General features: G+C 48.1%; 2 protein-coding genes and 1 long non-coding RNA gene across 6 annotated transcripts in view; all 3 read right to left on the reverse strand.

Annotated features, from left to right (window-relative positions):
• Positions 1–51: 51 nt before the first annotated feature.
• On the reverse strand, positions 52–940 carry LOC127031054 (MIEF1 upstream open reading frame protein-like). Its single transcript, XM_050917765.1, has 2 exons — positions 822–940; positions 52–290 (listed from the first exon to the last, which is right to left on the reverse strand). Exon 2 carries the CDS (start codon positions 262–264, stop codon positions 52–54), a length of 213 nt encoding a protein of 70 aa, XP_050773722.1. The 5' UTR covers positions 265–290; positions 822–940.
• A 3367-nt stretch (positions 941–4307) lies between these two features.
• LOC127031074 (uncharacterized) lies at positions 4308–10068 on the reverse strand. Its single transcript, XR_007768492.1, has 2 exons — positions 4911–10068; positions 4308–4681 (listed from the first exon to the last, which is right to left on the reverse strand). It is a non-coding gene; the product is annotated as an uncharacterized LOC127031074 (long non-coding RNA).
• A 2581-nt stretch (positions 10069–12649) lies between these two features.
• MGAT3 (beta-1,4-mannosyl-glycoprotein 4-beta-N-acetylglucosaminyltransferase) overlaps positions 12650–20519 on the reverse strand; it is a 34727-nt gene continuing 26857 nt past the window's right edge. For 3 of the 4 annotated variants that reach the window (XM_050917334.1, XM_050917314.1, XM_050917324.1), the window contains one exon: positions 12650–18594. In XM_050917334.1, coding sequence (XP_050773291.1) covers positions 17088–18593 — 1506 coding nt within the window. In that variant the 5' untranslated portion in view covers position 18594 and the 3' untranslated portion in view covers positions 12650–17087. The remainder of the gene's footprint in view (positions 18595–20519) is intronic. The other variant, XR_007768454.1, reaches the window with a different exon arrangement.

The following is a 20519-nucleotide window of genomic DNA, read 5'->3' on the forward strand; positions in this document are numbered from 1 at the left end:
TGAAGGGAGAAAAAAAAGGAAGCAGGGTAAGAGCAGGGGGAGGTAAAGACTTTAAACCAACCCCCCCAGTCTATTGTGCAGGAAGGCCTGTCCCTTCTCCAGTTGTCTCTCTCTGTCTTCAAGCCGCTCCAGCTGCTGGTTCTTGCGGAACTCACGCCGGATTGAGGCGAGGTAGAAATTGCGGTCGGTATAGCGTAGACCACGGCCCTGGCGCAGCAGAGCGCGATAGAGCTTCAGCACTGCCTCACGGGACCACGCTGCCATGGGGGACAGATCCAGGAGAAGGCAAACTGAAGAAAAATGGATGAGTGAAAGTCAACATTTGTTTCCCAGTTGCATTTCTCTATCTCCCCCATACCAGTCTCCCTGATACTTTCTTCACAAGCCACTGGGAAAGGGGAACCCAAGGGAATGGATTTCCACCAGAGAAGGAGAGGGAAACTTAGTGCAGAGGAAAAGATCCCTGCTGAGGGGGCAGAGAACAACCTCAACCTATCTCCCAGCAAAGCAGCAAGAGGCAATAACACAAAACAGAGACACTGTAAAATCCCCCTAAACATGACACTAACCCGCCCGCCCCGAGACTCCCTGGATCAGCTCCGCCAGCGCCTGTCTCGGCCCGGGCTTCCCCTGCGAGGCGCTGGACGGAGACGGGCTGAGGAAGGGCCCCGAGGAGCAGGGCGGGGCGGGATCCCTTGGGCGGGCGAATCCGCTGGAAAAGGGTTTGGGGAGAGAAGGGGGCCAGGCTCGGAATCCCCGGCGCGGGGGGAGGGAGGGAGGGGGATGGGCCTGTCCCGGGACCCCGCTCCCCTCACACTCACCCGGGAAGCGGGAGCTGTTTCTCGGTCCCTCACTGTCGCCTGGTCCCGCTTCTGGGCGTCAGCGCCGCCCACCCCCTAGCACCAATTCCCCGGGGTCACCCAGCAACATGGCCGCTTCGCTTCCGGGGCGCGACCCCGGGCGGCCGACCAGCGAGAGCGAGCGGGAGCACAGATTGTACGCGCGGGGAGGGCGAACTTCCGCTGGTCGCGGCGCGAGGTAGGGAAGGACACTCAGGGCTGCCCCCATCAGACCGGTGGTGCTGTACGGAACGCGAGCGGGGACAGTTTGGAATCCCTCCTTAGTCCTTCCCCTCCGGCGGTAGAATGTGGCAGAGCCCAGACCTGTCCTGAGTGGCGTCACACGTCACTGGCGCGTGGGCGAGCCCTAGCGGAAACGAAGAGCGAGCGCGCGCGCCTGCCTGCAGATCTCGCTGGTCTGCAAGGCTCGGGTGCAGGCTTTATTGTCACTTCCTATGTATTGATTTCGTGTTTCCTACTCTACCCTGGACGAGCGCCAGTCCAGTTCTCTGCCGGCCTGGATCATTTTTGTGACGTGCCTTGTATAAATAAACAGGCTCATTCATTACCCTAAAATCAAATCAGATAGTGCAACAAGTTGATTAGCAAATTCTTAAGATTCAGATCTTTTATAATTTGGGGTTTGTTGAGGTGTGGGTGGAGTGCTGGTGGGGTGCCATAAATTTGCATCTGGCTTTAGCTGTGGATCCTCTAATGCTTTGTGGTTAAGGAAGGGAGTGTTTGTTGCTTTGGTTAAGATGGCAGCAAAAGGTCAACATTCTTTTTTTTGTATGTTCCGTTCTGAAATTACTTTTGGGCAAGTCCCAATGTGCGCAATATGTGGTTTCAAAACTGCAGCTGAAGGATTGCTGTTGAAGTCTTGCTCTAGCTTGTGTTGAAAAAAGTGCAGTTCTGCTCTGAAAAGTGACTTTGTACAAATTGTGTTAGAGGGCTCCATGTTTATTGTCTGTCTTTGGGTCCAACATAAATATATGCTCAGTTTATAATAAATATATTTAATTGCCTTTGCTGCCCCTTTTTCTCTTATTTTGAATATATAAAGATATTTAACTATATAGATAGATAGATTATTTGCTTTCTTTTAATTTTTTTCTTGCTTTTTTAAATATTAGAAATATCAGTTACTAAGTCAGGGTTGGTTGGTTGGTTGGTTTTCACGGGAGAACTTCTGGGGCTTCCCAGATATGCTGATTGTGAACTCTCAAACCTTAACTGAAAGGCTAGGAGTATTGACACTTTTGCAAAATAATCCTTTCAGCCAAATGTTTGTTAGGCATTAGAGGTGAATATGTGTAAATTTAAACAGTCTGACTTTAAAACTATCTCCCCTCTCAGCCTGTTATCTTTTGTAATGTCAGAACTTCACTAGTTCTCCAGGTACCTACAGCTGTCTACACTTGGGAAATTTTGCAAGTCATTCCTAACACTGACTCAGCTCCACCGGTGTTAGCAATATTGGAAGCCCTAGTGTCCACAAGTCAGTAGCTGCCATTAGTGTTTTAGGCACTATGTTGATTAAACCTGCTCATCAAGTGAGAGTCACAATAAACAGCTCTTTCTGTAGTTCTGTCTAGAAACATACTTCCCATTTAAACCCTCCCATTGAACAAAACACTCAATTTAATATTTTTCTTGAAATGCTTCTAGGATATTCCTATACTTTACATATACAAATGCCAATACAGAAAATGTGTCTTCACGTTCAACAGCAACCCTGCATTGGCTACACCAAAATGCTGCTCTAGTGTAGATGAGGCTCCAAAGTTCATGTCCCAAATGGCTTTTTGTATTCCTTTCACACAGATTGCTTCTGAAAGCAGAGCACTCTCTACCTCTGTACAATAGGAGAAGGAAAAGTTAATCAAAAAATTTAGCAATCTTTTCCATCTCTCTAAATGTATGCAAATACCATTGCTGGTAATAGTCTCTAAATCTGTTGTTAATTTCTAGAGCCTTGCGTGGATACAAAATCTGTATCCGCGTCTGATCAGCAATCTGCGGATATCTGCGGATTTGCAGGGCTCTATTAATTTCTCCCTCTCTGTTCAGTATGCTGTCTTCTATGTGAATGGCCAAGGTCAACAAAAATCTAATGACTCCCTGTGACAAGTGGGACTGTTCTTAATGTTTCCTCTGAATACTGTGTGGGTGCCTCAGTTTCGGGCCGGCACTCTGTCTCCTGGCAACTAATGTTCCGGGCCCTTCCCCCTGCAGGGGGATAGCTAAAGGTGTGGGAGAACAAAGAGGTCAGGTGACCTCCTGGTCCAGGAAAGGAACTTAGCACAGAAGGAGGGGCTGGAGGGAGTTTCAGTTTGGAGCTGGCTGGGGACAGGAAGTGAGTGTAGATGGGGTTGTCTGGCTCACTGGGCCCCAAAATGGACCCAGCTGAGGGGTCCCGTTCTCTGTACCTACAAGCTCTGTTTTAGACCGTGTTCCTGTCATCTAATAAACCTCTGTTTTACTGGCTGGCTAAGAGTCACGTCTGACTGTGAAGTGGGGGTGCGTGCAGGACCCCACCTGGGCGGACTCGCTGTGGGAAGCACACGGAGGGGCATATGCTGAATGTTCCAAGGTCAGATCCAGGAAGGTGAAGCCGTGTGGGCTTCTTGCCTTGAAGACAGTCTGCTCCAAGGAAGAGGAGGCTCCCTAAAGTCCTGACTTTGTGGGGAGCAGTTCCAAAGCATTGCCCGCAAACTCCGTGACACTCCCTACATAATCTAGTTAACTCTTTTTCTTAAAGACGTTTAAATTTTTTTGACCATTTATAACAAAAAAAAATTCCACTTTATTAATAAACATCTTACTAAGCTGTGCCCTTGTAAAAAAGCAAGGAGGTATACATTTGAAGAACCCAGGCTAATTGATTAATCTGTCCAGCTCTTTAAATAGTAGCATAACTTTATATTTAAAGTAAATTTTTTCAACAAGTCCTAATGTTCTAGCTAATGTGTATGGCCCCAAATAAACAAACCGCTTACACATGTTTTTAACTTTAAGCAGATGAGTGATCCCGTTGCTGTTCAACAAAGCACTTAAGGACACTGATGGTATTTAAGAATATGCTTAAAGTTAGGCATGTTTGAGTGCTAGGGATGGGATTGCTTATGTGCTTTTAAATATGTGCATAAGGCTTTGATTCAGCAAAGCACAGTAAGCATTTTTTTTAAGTCTCATTGACTTCAGTAGGCGTTAAGCATGCATTTAAGTACTTGGCTGAAGTGGGACCTATATGCACCACTGCCCTCTACTGAATATAGATCTGGGCAAGTAAGTGAGAGTGTTTTCTGTGTGATTTCAGCTTGTTCTTTATTGGCTGGCTCACCATGGCGATGAGTCCTGAAAAGGTCATTCATGGAAAGTCTCTTCTAGCTCACAAGGTAGAGGCCTGTGCTTTTTGCAGCAGCAGGTCTTGAGTTGTATTTTAGGGATTGTTAAAACTCTGTTCGCTAACATAATAAAAAACATATAATTAAAAAACAAAAGTCATATATACATCCACATAACGTTCTTAAAATAATAGAACATAAAATGGCATAGGGTTATAATAAAATATCTTATACTAGAGGTAATAAAAATATACAAGAGAACTTTTGACCCAATCAAATCTAATTCGTCAAACTGTCATGCTAAATTTCCATTAGCCTAAAAAATTATACTGTACATTTGTCTCTTTTTCTCTTCCCCTGTTAAGGTGGGAAGATTGCTGGACCTCATGGTGATTGTTTACTTTTAAGTTCAATCCATATTAAGATTTATAAGTAATGGGATAGAAGATAATGTTGAAAATTTAATCAATACTGTGCTCACTGTGGTTACTCTAACTCTGAATGGAGTTAGCAGGAATAGAAAGTGTTCAGATATAGACAGTGAAAATGCTCAGATATATGGAAAGACTTCCACAGGAGGAGAAATTGAAAAATTGAGACTGCTTGTAGAGAAGAGACAAATAAGAGGGGAGATGACGGAGGTATGCAGAATGATTAATAGTATAAAGAAGGTAAATTATGTGCTCATAGTAATCCTCTCTCAACAAGGAGACTTCATTGAAACTGGAAAGCAACCTGATAAACGGGAATACAGTTTTATTAAAGGCATAATTCTCTTATTTGGTTCTATTCAATGTCTTCATAAATTATTTGAATAATGGCATTGAGAGTACACTTAAAGTTTGTGGACAATACTAAGCCGGGAGGGGTTACAAGCATTTTGGAGGACAGGAATAGAATTCAAAATGATCTTGACAAACTGGAGAAATGATCTGGGGTAAACAGGATTAAAATCAATAAGGACAAATGCAAAATACTACACTTAAGAAGGAATACTCAGTCATAGAATCATAGAAAATCAGGGTTGGAAGGGACCTCAGGAGGTAATCTAGTCCAATCCCCTGCTCAAAGCAGGACCAATTCCCAACTAAATCATCCCAGCCAGAGCTTTGTCAAGCCGGACCTTAAAAACCTCTAAGGAAGGAGATTCCACCATCTCCCTAAGTAACCCATTCCAGTGCTTCACCACCCTCCCAGTGAAAAAGTTTTTCCTAATATCCAACCTAAACCTCCCTCACTACAACTTAAGACCATTACTCCTTGTTCTGCCATCAGGTACCACTGAGAACAGTCTAGATCCATCCTCTTTGGAACCCCCTTTCTGGTAGTTGAAAGCAGCTATCAAATCCCCCTCGTTCTTCTCTTCTGCAGACTAAATCATCCCAGTTCCCTCGGCCTCTCCTCATAAATCATGTGCTCCAGCCCCATAATCATTTTTGTTGCCCTCTGCTGGACTCTTTCCAATTTTTCCACATCCTTCTTGTAGTGTGGGGCCCAAAACTGGACATAGTACTCCAGATGAGGCCTCACCAATGTTGAATACAGAGAAATGATCACATCCCTCGATCTGCTGGCAATGCCCTTACTTATACAGCCCAATTGCCATTAGCCTTCTTGGTAACAAGGGCACACTGTTGACTCATATCCAGCTTCTCGTCCACTGTAACCCCTAGGTCCTTTTCTGCATAACTGCTTCCTAGCCATTCAGTCCCTAGTCTGTAACAGTGAATGGGATTCTTCCATCCTAAGTGCAGGACTCTACACTTGTCCTTGTTGAACCTCATCAGGTTTCTTTTGGCCCAGTCCTCTAATTTATCTAGGTCCCTCTGTATCCTATCCCTACCCTCCAGCGTATCTACCACTTCTTCCAGTTTAGTGTCATCTGCAAACTTGCTGAGAGTGTGGTCCATGCCATCCTCCAGATCATTAATGAAGATATTGAACAAAACTGGCCCCAGGACCGACCCTTGGGGCACTCCGCTTGAAACTGGCTGCCAACTAGACATGGAGCCATTGATCACTACTCATTGAGCCTGACGCTCTAGCCAGCTTTCTATCCACCTTATAGTCCAATCATCCAGCCCATACTTCTTTAAATTGCTGGCAAGAATACTGTGAAAACCATATCAAAAGCTTTGCTAAAGTCAAGAAATAACACATCCACTGCTTTCCCCTCATCCACAGAGCCAGTTATCTCATCATAGAAGGCAATTAGGTTAGTCAGGCATGACTTGCCCTTGATGAATCCATGCTGACTGTTCCTGATCACTTTCCCCTCCTCTAAGTGGAAATGACAGCCTAGGAAGGAGTGCTGCAGAAAAGGATCTGGAGGTGATAGAGGACCACAAACTAAGTATGAATCAACAGTGTAATACTGTTGCCAAAAAAAAAAAGCAAACATCATTTTGGGATGTATTAGCAGGAGTGTTGTAAGCAAGACACAAGGAATAATTCTTCCACTCTAGTCAGCACGAATGAGGCCTCAGTTGGAATACTGTGTCCAGTTCTGGGCGCCACACTTCAGGAAAGTTGTGGACAAATTCGAGAAAGTCCAGAGGAGAGCAACAAAAATTATTAAAGGCCTAGAAAACGTGATCTACAAGGAAGGATTAAAAAATTAGCTTTGTTTAGTCCGGAGGAAAAAAAACACAACGGGGATATGATAATCTTAAAGTACATCAAAGACTGTTATAAAAAGGAGGGTGATAAATTGTGCTCCTTATCCACTGAGGACAGGACAAGAAGCAATGGGCTTAAACTGAAGCAAAGATTATTTAGGTTAGACATTAGGAAAAACTTCCTAACTGTAAGGGTAGTTGAACACTCTGGAACTAATTGCCTGGGAAGATTGTGGAATCTCTGTCAGAGGTTTTTAAGAACAGCTAAGACAAACACCTATCAGGAATAGTCTAGATAATATTTAGTCCTGCCTTAGTGCAGGGGACCTATTGAGGTCCGTTCTAGTCCTACATTTCTCTGATTCTATAATTAACCTGTGAAACTCACAAAGATATGGATATGGCCAAGAGTTTAGTAGGATTCTAATTGGTATTGGACATTGATATTGGATAATGAGAACGTCCACAGTTACATTACACATGATAAAAAAATGATGAGGGATATAAGCCCTTATACTTCTGGGAATAAGCTAACCACTGGCTGGTTCTTGCTGACAAGCTCAGGCTCTAACTGATCGCATGTGGGGTCGAGAAGCAATTTCCCCCCTGTGGAGTGGTGCCCATTTACACCAGTGATTAATTTGGCCACTGTATCAATAGCATGATAGATATTAGTTGAGAAGCACATAATCTGTCTAACTGTGCATGCAAATAACCAGAGATTCAAATAAGCTAGTGAAATCTTTACTTGCTTTACCAGAGTAATCACACATGGCTCAAGTCTGCTAGGTGGCAAGCACTCTTGTCCTGATCCACCAAAGCACTTAAGTCCATGCTTAACTTCAAACATATGGGTGGGCCCACTGATCACCTTCCACTATCAATCCTTAGAAGAACTTGCTTAGTAGAAAATAGAGAGCTCCATTTGTCCATATAATGGAATTGTCACAGGGCAGAGGAAAACCTTATGATCAAGACCTGAATTGCATCTTATAAAGCTCCCCAGAGCTTTTAATCAGAAGCAGACCATTCTATAACCAGCTAAACTATTTACTAACTTTAAGCATCAGAAACAATTATTTACTCTTGAGAATGTATTTAATACTTATCTACAGACCTGGAGTTGAGGGAAATTCATGTCCCCAAAGAATGTCTAAAGGATCAAGATCAGAAATAGATAAGTAATATATTTATGGTAACAATTGATCAAAAAGAGAAGGTAAGAGGCAAGAAACAAGAAATAATAAATAATACTTTGTGCCTTCATAGCATTTTTTCCATCTACAACTACATTTATTGGTTTACTGAGCTGGTAGCCTTTTAGAGATTCATTAATATCTTTTGTTCATTTATCTTGTTTAAATCAAATAAACAACTTTGAAACTTCCAGATTATACATAGGCCAATCTTGTGTTCCTGTCTGTATTATCATCCTTGTCTTCCCCTTCCTCCTCTCTGTTTTGTTTTACACTCATTTATACAATGTACTCTATTCAGATTGTTAAATCTTTGAGGCAGGTCTGTTCTGGTGGAGACCTGCTGCTGATATGGGCATGGATCAGGGAGAGATTTACTCCATCTCCAGCTGATGTTTAAGGACTGTGTAGAATTTGCCAGATATCACAAGAACCACACTGCTTTCCAAGCTCAGGCATGGGGCAAGCCCATTCCAGCGCAACCTTTCCTTCATAATGAAAAGAGAACTTGGTTCTGCACAGTTTCTCGAGGATCGCTTGGGTTACTGTACTGGGCAGGTCTCATCCCCTCCCTCAGATAATCTGGACCAGGAGCCCTTTCTAAGGACAGCAGAGGTTGTCACCTGTCCCTTTGGAATGAGGCTCACCGATCCCAGGGTGAAAACACTGTTCAATTGCTGGGCACCTGGCACCTTTCTCATCTTTGGCCTTTGAAGTTCTCGTTTGAATATTTGCTACTGCCACCAAGATCTGCAGTTGCAGGGGCTCTGTCTGGGCCCACACCTTAGGCTTCTGGACCCCAGGCAGTGGCCCTTCTACTCATCCAGCCATAGCCCCTGCCTCTTTCATTCTCAGCAATGGCCAGGTATGTGCCTGACACACAGCACCATCCATTTTTAGGGCTAGCTGATTTGGATGCCAATGGACGTCTAAGAACAGTGTACCTTATCTATATCAACCAACAACTTCTCTGGGGGCTGATAAGCGTCAGCATTGCAGTAGTGCCAGCCACGGAGGAGTTTGGTTTTTTTTAAATCGTGTGTCCAGACCCTACCCTCCAGAAATCATGATTGTTCCCAAAATTATGAGATTTTTAAACAAAAATTCTATTGTGGTTTTGTTGGTCTGTCTTTTGATTTCTGAACTCTCTCCGCCCATCATGCACATGTGTGTGTGGCCCACTCTCTCTAGTGTATTAGAGGTGACTGGCCCCTGCTGCAGGAGCTCTTGCCCCAATATCTCCTCTGCCTAGCAATTAATTCTGCTCCCAACCTCCAAATCAATCCTTTCCCCCACAGTCCACACATCAGTTCTACCCCCTCATCAGGTTTGCCCATCCCCTCCACACATCTACCCAGCTCCCCCCCCATTTCTACCCACCCAGCCCCTATTCCCCATCAGTTCAGCCTCCCCAGCTTCACCTCTGCTCCTCCTGGGATTCCTCACCCCTACTCTCCCAGGCCTAGGGCAGAGACAGTCTTGTCCCCAACCAGACTAGGGTTGGGCAGCTTCAGGGTTCTTCATCCCCTCTGCCCCCTTCTCAGGGGGGATGTTGCAGGGAGGGCAGGGTGAGGCACAGAGGAGCAGGAAGAAGAGGGAACAGAGCCATCCCCAGCTGCTGAGCTGTTTTTGCTTCCTCTCCTTTCCTGTGAAAATTGAGTCAGGTGGCTACAGGAAGTGGGAAGAAGCTGTGCCTGCAATTGGCTGCTGAACCCCAGGAGGTGGGAAGGTGGAGCAGGCAGACAATGAGAGGGGTACTCCCCCAGCATAGCTGAAACCTGTCATCTCCAGACTGGCTCCTGCCCTGGATGAAAGCCTGTTGCTCACAGCAAGAGAGAGCCAGCAATGATGCCATAGGATGGATCGGCTCGATGCTTAATAGGGAGGACCGGCGCTAGAGTTTTTCGTGCCCTAGGCGCACGGCCATTTCGCAGCCCCGCGGCTCCGGTGGACCTGCCGCAGCCATTTCTGCGGAAGGTCCATTGGTCCGCGGCTCCGGTGGAGCTGCCGCAGCCATGCCTGAGGGAGATCCACCAGAGCCGTGCGGGACCAGCGGACTGTCCGCAGGCACGACTGTGGCAGGTCCACCGGAGCCGCCTGCCGCCCCTCCCCCCTGGCAAAATGCCGCCCCCCTCCCCCCCCCCCCGAAAATCCTGGCACCCTAGGCGATTGCCTAGTTCGCCTCAGTGGAAGCGCTGGCCCTGTTAATAGGTTACTCCTGGAGGAGTTCTGCACCACTATGAAATGCAGAATTTTGCAGAAATTAATGTGTGCGCAGAATTTCCTTTCCCGCCACAGAAATTGGCTGTGGAGCTGCTAGCCATCACTAGGGGGTGCTGGAGCTGGCAGAGCCCAGCTTGCACATAGATGATACTGCCGTGGCGGGGGGCAGGGGAGGAGAGGGAACTAGAAGGTTTCCTGGCAGTTGCAGTTCCCAGCATGCCCTGAGGGAAGAAGAGGGTGGTGGCACATAGGAAACTCCATGCAAGCCTGGGACTGAGCATCAGGCTGTTTCTCCCTCTGGCTCCCTGGGCTCGGGGGGGGGAGGGCAAGCGGGTATCTGGGCAAGGGGAGCCCTGCAGCTGGGCTCGGGGTGGGGGGGGGGAGAAGGGGGTAGAGAATCAGAAACTTGGTGATTATAGGGGTTTCTTTAACTCTCTGCTCCTGGGGGGAATTTTTGTATCTGTATTGTTACAGCCATACTTGCTGACAGGTATTTTGAAATAAATTACCAAAATAATTGAAACTGGAGTGATTATGTAGTGTTATTTTGACAAAAAATATCTGCAGAATTTTAAAATATTGTGCGCAAAAGTTTTAATTTTTTGGTGCAGAATTCCCCTGAGTAATAGGTCCCTCCAATCACTGAACTGTGTGTTGGGGCTGGGGTGTCTATGCTACAGGGATGGAGTGGCTGCCATGTGCATACTATTACTTCTCACTGGTTGGAATACCTCAGCCCTGAGCATGTCACACTTTTTTACAGTGTAGCAGTTCCCACAGTGGGATTTGCTAGTGAAGCCACTCTTTCGGGTACAGGCTATCCCGGGGTGAACAGGGGTTGGGGACCCACTGCCCTGGGTGAAGGAAATATAGCAGACCTACCCTTTTACAGCCTGTCCCTCAAAGGGCTGCAAGGCCTGATTAAGGGAGGAGGGGCTTCTAGCCCTATAGCTGTTTATGGCGCCTTGGGCTATCACTGCTAGCCAACAATATTATTACAATATTATTACAGATGTGACAGAAATCCTGGCTCACAACTGCCAGAAAACATCCATGTGATTATGCCTATGCCTATGCTCCTGCACTGGGCTCTGTTGGGTGAAATACATCAGACTTGCTCAGTGGGGTACATGAGCACCCTCTGTTGGCTGAGCTAGAGCAGTTGCTCCTTGAAGTCACTGGGTAGCATATTGCTTCTGCATTCAAAGGTTCTGGTATAAAGTCCCCAAGTGGTGCAGGGTTACTCAGGAATGGAAGAGATGTGCCACAGCTGGAGGCAGCACCCTCTTTGCCTCTTTTCCATGGGTTCCTGACTATGTGGGCTGAAATAAAGACAGCCGCAGACACCATTTGGTTTCCCTTCATACGTTGTAAATTTTTTATTATTATTTTTATCATCTCCTTTTTAAGTATCCCTTTAAGGGTGAAATGAAATCCAACCATTTACAGAGAAAATGATTTCAGAATGTACATTTGATTAATCCTTACAAAAATTAATTATTACTGGTGTTTATAAATTACAGGGTTGGGGGTTTTTTTTGGCAAGTCCACGCATTCCTTTGCCAAAAGAGGGCGCTCTGGGCAACAACACCACAAGTCAGTTCCCTAGGTAGCATCAGTCCCATGGGAATGCCAGTGCATTGCTCCATGGAGGATACTGCTTGATCATTCCTGCAAGAATGAGAATGGACAGTGGTTTGAATTCTCAGTTTGGCTTTTGGCCTTGTATTCCTCTTTTCTATACCATTGGTTGCAGCTCTGATATTCCCAGTGTATGTGTATTGCATTATACTCGCCTCCCTTTTCTTGACATTTGGGGTTAAAACCCCTCCCATTTTTTCACACCCCCCATTTATACTCCTATATTTTCACATTAAGAGTGAGCTCCTCCAACTTCTCAGAGAGATTGATGGGTGGTGTTGGTTTTTTTTTCTGAGCTCTGAACACAAAGACAAAAGGATTTGGGTCCCTTCCCCTTCTGCCCTCTCCTCTCCAGTTTTAGAGGTCTGTAAATCCAGGCTGACCTTTCCCTTGCCACTGTCTCCCTAACCAGTGTTTACTAACAGGACCAGGAATGACCAGCTCCAGGGTCCTCACAGTGCAGATCTGCAGCAGCCATGAAAGTTGATGAAGAAAGGGGGTGACAAAGGGACATGAGGTGGGGTAGTTACAGGGTGTGAGAAGAAGCTATGGTCTCAGGAGGATACTTTGCTTGAGGATAACTGGGAAAAATGCTGCTCTGAGCTCAACCAGTCTTGTCACATTAATGGGATGAATCAGAGCCTCTCCATTTGCCCACCTTCAGCATATAAATGATATGTTGCGCTGTCCCCCCTGGTTGGAGGCAAACAGGAGTTCTACAGAATACCTCAGCCCCAGGGACATACTGCAAATATTGGAGGAAAGAACACTAAGTAGAGAATTGTGATGTTTTCCTTTTCATAATAAACACAGAGCCGTAAAAACAATCCCATCCTTGGTCTCTCGTTCCCCTAGGGATATCACACTCAATCTGTCTCTGAGCATCACCAAGGTTTACCACCAGCTCCACTGATGGGATAGGGAGAAGCCCCTTCAAGTCAATCTGTCCAGTAAGGGGGACCCACCTGCTCCAATACCATGTCCACACCCTCGCTTATAAATAACCCGGAAAGAGCCCACCTCTCAGGACTTAATGTGGGGGGATGGGGTGAGAGAGCCTTGAAAATGACAAAGGAGCAGGGGACATTAATACAACAGACTGAAACAGACAAACAGCAGAGTGTAAGCCCCAGAAATTGCAGAGGCTGCCTCATCTGTGGTTCAAATTAAGAAGGGTAGTGAGGGGTTAAAGGTGAAAAGACATGAGTGAAGCAGCAGCAGTCTAAGAAGAGTTTGTGGGCAAAGGAGGAAGTGAGTTGTACTACTCATTCTCAGTTATGATTGCTGCAACAAATAGCATATAACAGCTGTGATATCCTGCGCCAATCCTTCCTTTTTGTCGTTAACCACATCCCAGATACAGGTTTGAGTTTTTTAAGCTTTCCCTTCTAAACTCCATTGCAGCATCTTCAGTGCCAGATCAAGACACAATCAAAGAAGCCAGGCTGCTCATATCAATGGTTTGTGGGAATGAGGGCTCTGGACCAATTCTTATCATCACACCCATTTCTCCTTTGCCACAATTTGAGACCCTGCACTTTTGTGTTGCTCCTTGTTCAAGCTTCATCTGTCTCTCTCCTATAGGCACCCATCCAGCTATCTGATCAAATTACATATGTAACCTCTGCTTCCCATTCCTTCAGGGCCTGATTGGGGCGGATTGCTGGCCTAAAAAATCAACCAGCAAGAGCTAGTTCCCCAAAGTCCCACCCGGCTGCTTTCAAGGGACGATGGAAGTGGAAGATGTTAAATCCAAAAGAGGTCAATGTCTCTAAACCCAATCAAGAGAGGATTAGCCATGCAAGTTAAATACCACAAATATAAACTGGTTTGGCTTTAAACTGAACAATTACAAAAATTACTCATATGAAGAGTAAAACCAAACACATTTCTCCTGAAAGTCCCTCAACACAGAAGCCAGTTAGAAATGAAATTTGAAACAAACTAGTGAGGAGGGGGCAGGGAGAGGGACTTTGGGATGGAAAGTCCTCTGAGAGTCCCCAGAGGAGTTCAATTCTTACCCAGTTACAATGGGATCTGTTCCTCATGCCTGGGGGAGTGTGGCTGATAGTGAGAAGAGGGAACTGAAAGAGAGAGACGGAAGAGGGAGAGTGAGGAATTAAGGGAAGGAAGAGGAACAAGCAGGCTATATCTCTGTGCTGGATCAGGCCTAGCTACTGCAGCGATGGGCGTATTAGAAATTCACAACAGGCAACTGCAAAACCCTAGGCAAGGCAAGCACACCCTGCACTGCAATGCAAACCCCAGAGAGCCCATCGAGTGGAAGAGGGGAGGAGGCAAATGGGGAAAAGGTGCTGTGCCAGGGGAGGTGGTACAGTACTTCGGTTGTATTGTGATCTGCTTGGTCCCACACTGCTTCCTATCTTGGAAGATTGCTGGTGTTAACCAGATGTTCTAAATCCACCCCAGCCTAGTGGCTAGGACTGTGCTGCAAGGAAGGGACTCAAGTTCTAGCTATATGGTGCCTGCCATCAAGGCAGCTGACCACCTCCCAGCACTCTGGAGTTTGCAGACAAAGATATATAGTGTGTGTCTCTCTCTCCCCTCCAGTCAGCAGGGACTGGACTTTGGTTTGTTGTTTCTGTGGAAAGGTGGAGTCAAAGCAGAAGGTCTGAGGGCAGGTTCTGCGCTCTCACTCTTTCTCCAAGAATGAAAGAAAATGAGCAATGGCTGGGTCCCTCTGTACCTCTCTGCAATATCTTGGGCTGATGCATGGTGCTCTCCCTCTGCCTCCACCTAGGATTGTAGTACTGCCCAGCTGTATTAATCCACTGCTGCAAAGTCTTCTCCACTAACATATGCCCCTCCTTTTGCAATCACCCTCCAGTTCTTGTAAGTCATGGAGGTTCCTTCACCATAGTCATGAACTCTCTGTGGGCCTGTAGACCCCGCTCTGTGAGGTACCACCCCTCTGTCTGAAACATGACTCCTTCACACCCTAGCTGATGGGTCATGCACATGAAACTCAGCTTGGGCAGCCCAGCAACAGCTTTCTCCCAGAGGTGAGGGTGGAAATCTCCCCTTCTCCCATTCCGTGGGCCAGCCTTCAATGATCTCAGGGAGCAGACAGTAGTGGGTGATGGTAGCAGTTGTGAATAAAGTGAAATGGTGCTTAGCCTCTTTTGAGCACCTGTCATGGGACAAGGAGTAAGATAAGATTAAACATGGCTCAGATCAGTCAAAAAACAGGGGGTTTTGGTGCTTTATGTTGTTCTATCTCAATTGTACTTTGGACCCACCGCTGCTTGTAAAAGGAATTCAGTTAATTCAGAGTGCTAGGGGAATAGATACCAAGATAAGATAAGAACCTTAGAAATACTTATAGGATCAGGAAGCTTGACCTTAGAACTGAGCTCTAGGACCTGTCACTTTCCCCCAGACAGATGAAGGAGGGAGCACAAAGGTGGGGGAAAAGAAAGTAGCAGAAATGGGAATCCAGGAAAAAAACAAGGGTGGTGAGTCCTGATGGTCAGGGTGATTTACACTCCCACTGGCAAAGAAAGCCCCCTCTCTTCAGCACAGCTGGCCTGGCTGGTGGGGGATGATCGCACTTTATAGGGAACATTCCCTTTTCTCCCCCATGCCTATTCCAAACAAGAAGGTGGGGAATCATGTTTCCATCATTTCTCTCTTCAGTGTACTCTCTCAGCTGGAAAAATAACATAGCTTCACCCTGCTACAAGCTACGGATTGGACTCCATACACACTACGGAGCCATTTGCTCAAACTGGGGGAGGGGGAAGGTGGCTATCACCCCAAAGAACCAAGACAGCTGAGGAATGAAATAAGCCCTGTCTTTAAAAACCCGGTGGAGGGACAACAGGGATGGAGAGTTTAGCTTGCTGGCTCTGATTGGTTCAGCTCTTAAAACCAGTTTGGTCACTTCCCCTCCTCGCTGCATGACTCTCCACTCAGTCCAGACAAGGGGTCTGGATTGCACATCCTCCCAGCCACAAGGCAGCAGCATTCCAGGAGTAATTCCCCAGCAGTCTGTATCCCACTGGCCCCAACACTTGGGCTAGGCTCTAGGGGGTTGGGATTTCCCCTTCCTCTCCCTTTTACTCCAGGGAGAAGAGGATTAACCAGCACTTGTATTGTATTGTTATATTGGGGAGGGAGGCTCCCTGCCACAGACATTGCCAGCAGTGCCTCCCTAAGGTTGTCCCCATTCTTACCCCATCCAGAGCTGGTTCTGAATAGGCCCATTTATGGAGCACTGGCACATAGAGCCTCCAGCTTCCTAGCCCCGCTCCCCATACCCAGTAGGCTTGTAGAGGGTTCCCTGAATATCCTTAACCCCTAAGTAGATAGCAGAGCTTCTGAATCCTGCCATGCTCCCACCTCTCTCACACACACATGCACTCTGCCACACACCTGCCAAATCCATGCACATTAACACTCAGGCAACACACTAATCCATACACTTGTGAACACAACACACAATCAACCTAATGAAGACCCCTTCAGCTTGCTCCTCTGATGAAAGCAGGTTTTGGGACATAGCCTGAGGCTTTGTGGGCAGAACTAAGGTGTGGGGTGCAGCGCGACAGTGAGGTGGGGGTAGGGAAGGAGTACAAGCACTTGTGTTCCACCCCACTTCCCTTTTCTGCAAGCTCCAAGACTGGCAGCACATTAGACAAAGACTGGAGCCCATGAGAGATGCATTGACAGGAGGTTGGTAGAGGGAGGCTGTGTTTTAAAGAATACTGAGGTAAAAAAATAAATGCCTATAGAGATGCTTTTGCACATGTACACACAAACTCACATGAACACGCGTGACACAAACATCCACTCACATGCACATGATCATACATTCGCCTGCTCATTCACATGCTCATTGACAAGTCCAGACTCACATGTGCATGCAATCTGTTCCGTGGTGGGGGCAGCTGCTCCCTCTGCCCACCTTCGTGTAAGAAAATCTGGCCCCTAGAAAAGCTCTCTCCATCCTGCGGCAAGGTTGAGGGGATGTGCCACAGTCTTTTTGCCTTCTGCAGGGCCAATTCTCATTTCTTCCCCTTCCCTTTGGCCCTCATTAGCATGACTGGGAATCCTACCTCAAGTCTCAGTCCTGGAAAGGCAGAGAATGCAGAGAAACTACGCACCTCAGCTGGAAACAAAATGAAGAAGGAAAATGAAAGACACACCTCACTCTTTCCCTTTGCTCTAATGTTCCCATTTCCCATGCAAGTCCCGCTCCCCTCACCCAGCCCCTTTCGCCCGTCGGTAGGGATTCTCCAGCAGGTAGTGGAACCGCTGGTAGTTCTTTAGCAGGTACTTTGGGGCATACATTTGTTCCTTGGGGTCAGCAGGGGGGTACTCCTGGGTGGTGCCGTCGAACCAGCCACCAGTCCGGATCAGTTCCCGGATATAGTTGAGGTCTCGCTTGTCCTCGTAGTCACCCCAGCGGGGGAAATCCCCATTCTGGGCTGACACCAGTTTGAAGTAGATACCCTCTGGTGTGAAGCACCAGGAGCAGTGCCAGCCAGCAAAATGGAGGGGGCTGCCCAGCGACCACTGCACTAGAATGTGGCCCGTGCTGTTCTCGTACTGCCGGAAGCCGGGCATAGTGTAGTACTCTCTGCGGCGGAGGCGGATCCCATCCGTGGCGTAGACGGCACGCAGCATCCCCACTGTGCAGCCAGAAACCACCTCTAGAGTGCCGGGCTGCTTCCAGAAGAAGCCATAGAGGGACTTGCGCATGTGGAAAGCGAAAGGCTCGGTCCAGCCATCGTAGAGCTTGAGGAACAGCACGCCGTCGCGGGCCGGGATCTCGTCCGCATCGTCAATGATGAAGACGTCATCCGGGAGCAGGTTGCGTAGACGGGAGATGCCGTCCCGCGTCAGGAAGGTGCGCAGGTAGTCATCGGCGATCCAGCCGTCCTGGCGCCCACCAGGAGGGAAGTGGTCCAGGAAGACGTAGAGCACCTTGTGGCGGATGTAGTCGAAGGAGCCATTGAGGAGCATCTCACGGAACTTTAGTGGGCGTGCCTCGCCATAGGCCGTGAAGTTCGACTCGCAGACCACGAAGGCGTCCACTACATCACCCAGTTCATGGAAACGGGCTTCAAGGAGGTCGAACTCGTGGTTGATGTTGATGGCATTGATGACCCGCCGGGGTACCTCACGTGGTGTCAGCCGATCCTTGGTGGGCAGGTTTGAGTACTGGACCACAGTGGGCACCCCACAGCTAGGGCCATGCCAGCCAGGCAGGCACATGCACTCCACCCACTTGCGCCGCTTTGTGCCTCTGGTGCTCAGTGGCTTGCGAGCTGGGTGCCCTGAAGCAGCACCATCTTCTCTCTCGTCCGTCCGGCCCGCTGGTGGCTTCTCCAACATCCTGGTGCCCAGCTTGAAGCAGACGCCGCCAGCTTTGGTATGGACAAAATATTCTGACGTGTCTTCCTGCAGTATAAACTCAGCTTTGTGCAGCTCCTCGCTGGCCCTGCTGGGCGGCAGGGGCTGGAGCAGGGGTGAATGGGAGTACAGTGGCGTGCGGAGAAACTCCGGCCCTCCTGGCTCAGGGCTGACCTGTGGCGTGACAGGTGCATTGTTCCAGAAGAAGCTGTAGACGAGATTGGGACTAAGCGAAGCCAGCTCCCGGGGGAAGGTGACGTAAGAGAGGGCCTTGAGGAAGTGCAAGACAGAGATGAGGCAGAGACCACCCATGCACAGAGTCAGAAAGAGCTTGTGGCGTCTCATCTTCATCCTGAGGAAAAGCCAAAGAGAAAAGTAGCATTCAGTTATTAGTTGGCTGCAAAATGTCCCTGGACCACTGGGGAAAAGAGTTGTGTGGAGCCCAGGATATAACCAGAGTGAGGTCCAAACTCAGATAGAATAGGCTCCAGCTGGAATCTTTCCCTCAAATCTTGGGGAGGCTAATCCAATCCAATTCCCTCCCTCCCATTCTCACCAGGCCTGCCACCTTTTCTAAGTTCCCTCTGGAGTTCAGCAAATCTGACCTCCCCACGCCTGGGTGCTGTCTTTAGACCGGATACATTCTAGAACATTCCATTAGTATCCCGGCAAGGGGATGGGAAGCAGGGAATGCTGGGCACCTCTTATCCAGTGAAGTCTCCAAGCTCAGCAGATTTAATAAGAGCAGATGGCAAGGTAAGGACAAAATACAGAGAGCTCGCTCATATGGTATATCACCAAAAGGTTATGGGGGCTGCTGGAAGAGAGGGCTAGAGAGTGGTTGGGATGAGGGGCAAGGCGAATAGAAGGATGAGGCTGAAAAGAAGACATGATTGGAATGGAGTGTAGTGTATGGGACAGGGGTAGGCAAACTTTTTGGCCTGAGGGCCACATCGGGTTTTGTAAATTGTATGGAGGGCCGGTTAGGGAGGGGGTCGTGGCCTGGCCCCCACCTCCTATCTGCTCCCCCTCCCGGGACTCCTGCCCATCTAACCCCCCCTGGGGCCCCTGCTCCATCCACACACCCCTGCTCCCTGTCCCCTGACCACCCCCGGACCTCCGCCGCCCCATCCAACCCCTCCTCCTTTCTGACTGCACCCACAGGACCCCTGCCCTCATTCAACCCCCTGTTCCCCCCCGACCGCCCTGACCCCTATCCACACCCCTGCTCCCTGACCACCACCCCGAACTCCCCTGCCCTCTATCCAACCCCCCCTGCTCTTTGCCCCCTTACCGCGCTGCCTGGCGGCACTACAGCCGCACCACCCAGGCTGGAGCTGGGCCAAGCTGCTGCCACACAGCACAGAGCACCAGATCAGGCCAGGTTCTGCAGCTGTGCTGCCCAAGGAGCTCACAGTCCCAACGCACAGAGCACTATGCTGGCGGTGGAGCAAGCGAGCTGAGGCTGTGGGGGAAGGGAAACAGCAGGGGAAGGTTGGGGGCTAGCCTCCCGGGCCAGGAGCTCGGGGGCCGGGCAGAACGGTTACACAGGCCAGATGTAGGGTGACCAGACAGCAAATGTGAAAAATTGGGATGGGGGTGGAGGGTAACAGGAGCCTATATAAGAAAAAGACCCAAAAATCTGGACTGTCCCTATAAAATCGGGACATCTGGTCACCATAGCCGGATGTGGCCCATGGGCCACAGTTTGCCCATCTCTGATATGGGAGAAGGGGCCTGAAAAACATTTAGCTAATAATCTCAATTTCTGGGGTATGGGAGATACCTGAATCCCCAAAACCATTTTGAGGGTCATCCACAACACATGTCCTAAAGAAATCCTCTCGCTCCAGGAAAAGCTACTCAATGCTGAGCAGGGAGAGTCTCAAAATTAATCTGGACTCATCTTTTCTCTCCCTTTCACCTAAAGTTCATTGGGCTAGTGGACTGTTACTCAACTCCTTTGCCTTCCATCCCCTACGAGTTAGGGGCTGAACATGTTGCCTCTGGAGTAAGGCAGTGTAAAAATAAAAACAGCTGTCACAGCTAGAACCATCGTGTTAAGGTGATGGATCCAAGACACTGAAAAACAGACCACAAAGGAATCTAGAAGTGCTCACCCCCTCTCTCCATGCAATAGAAAATATATTGGCCATCCCATTTATCCAGCTGCTAATCTCCCCGTCTAAGAGTGGGACAGGAGAGCTGTTGTCAGATGGGAAAGTAGCAAGGAGCAAAATCCAGACAAAAGATATGAGCTCCCACCTCACCTCCCTG

Source organism: Gopherus flavomarginatus, chromosome 1 (genome assembly GCF_025201925.1).
Source record: "Gopherus flavomarginatus isolate rGopFla2 chromosome 1, rGopFla2.mat.asm, whole genome shotgun sequence".
NCBI classification, from domain to species: domain Eukaryota; kingdom Metazoa; phylum Chordata; order Testudines; family Testudinidae; genus Gopherus; species Gopherus flavomarginatus.

What these genes read in the sequence shown, in the direction of transcription:
- LOC127031054 (XM_050917765.1), bottom strand. Translation starts at nt 264, where the DNA reads ATGGCAGCGTGGTCCCGTGAGGCAGTGCTGAAGCTCTATCGCGCTCTG.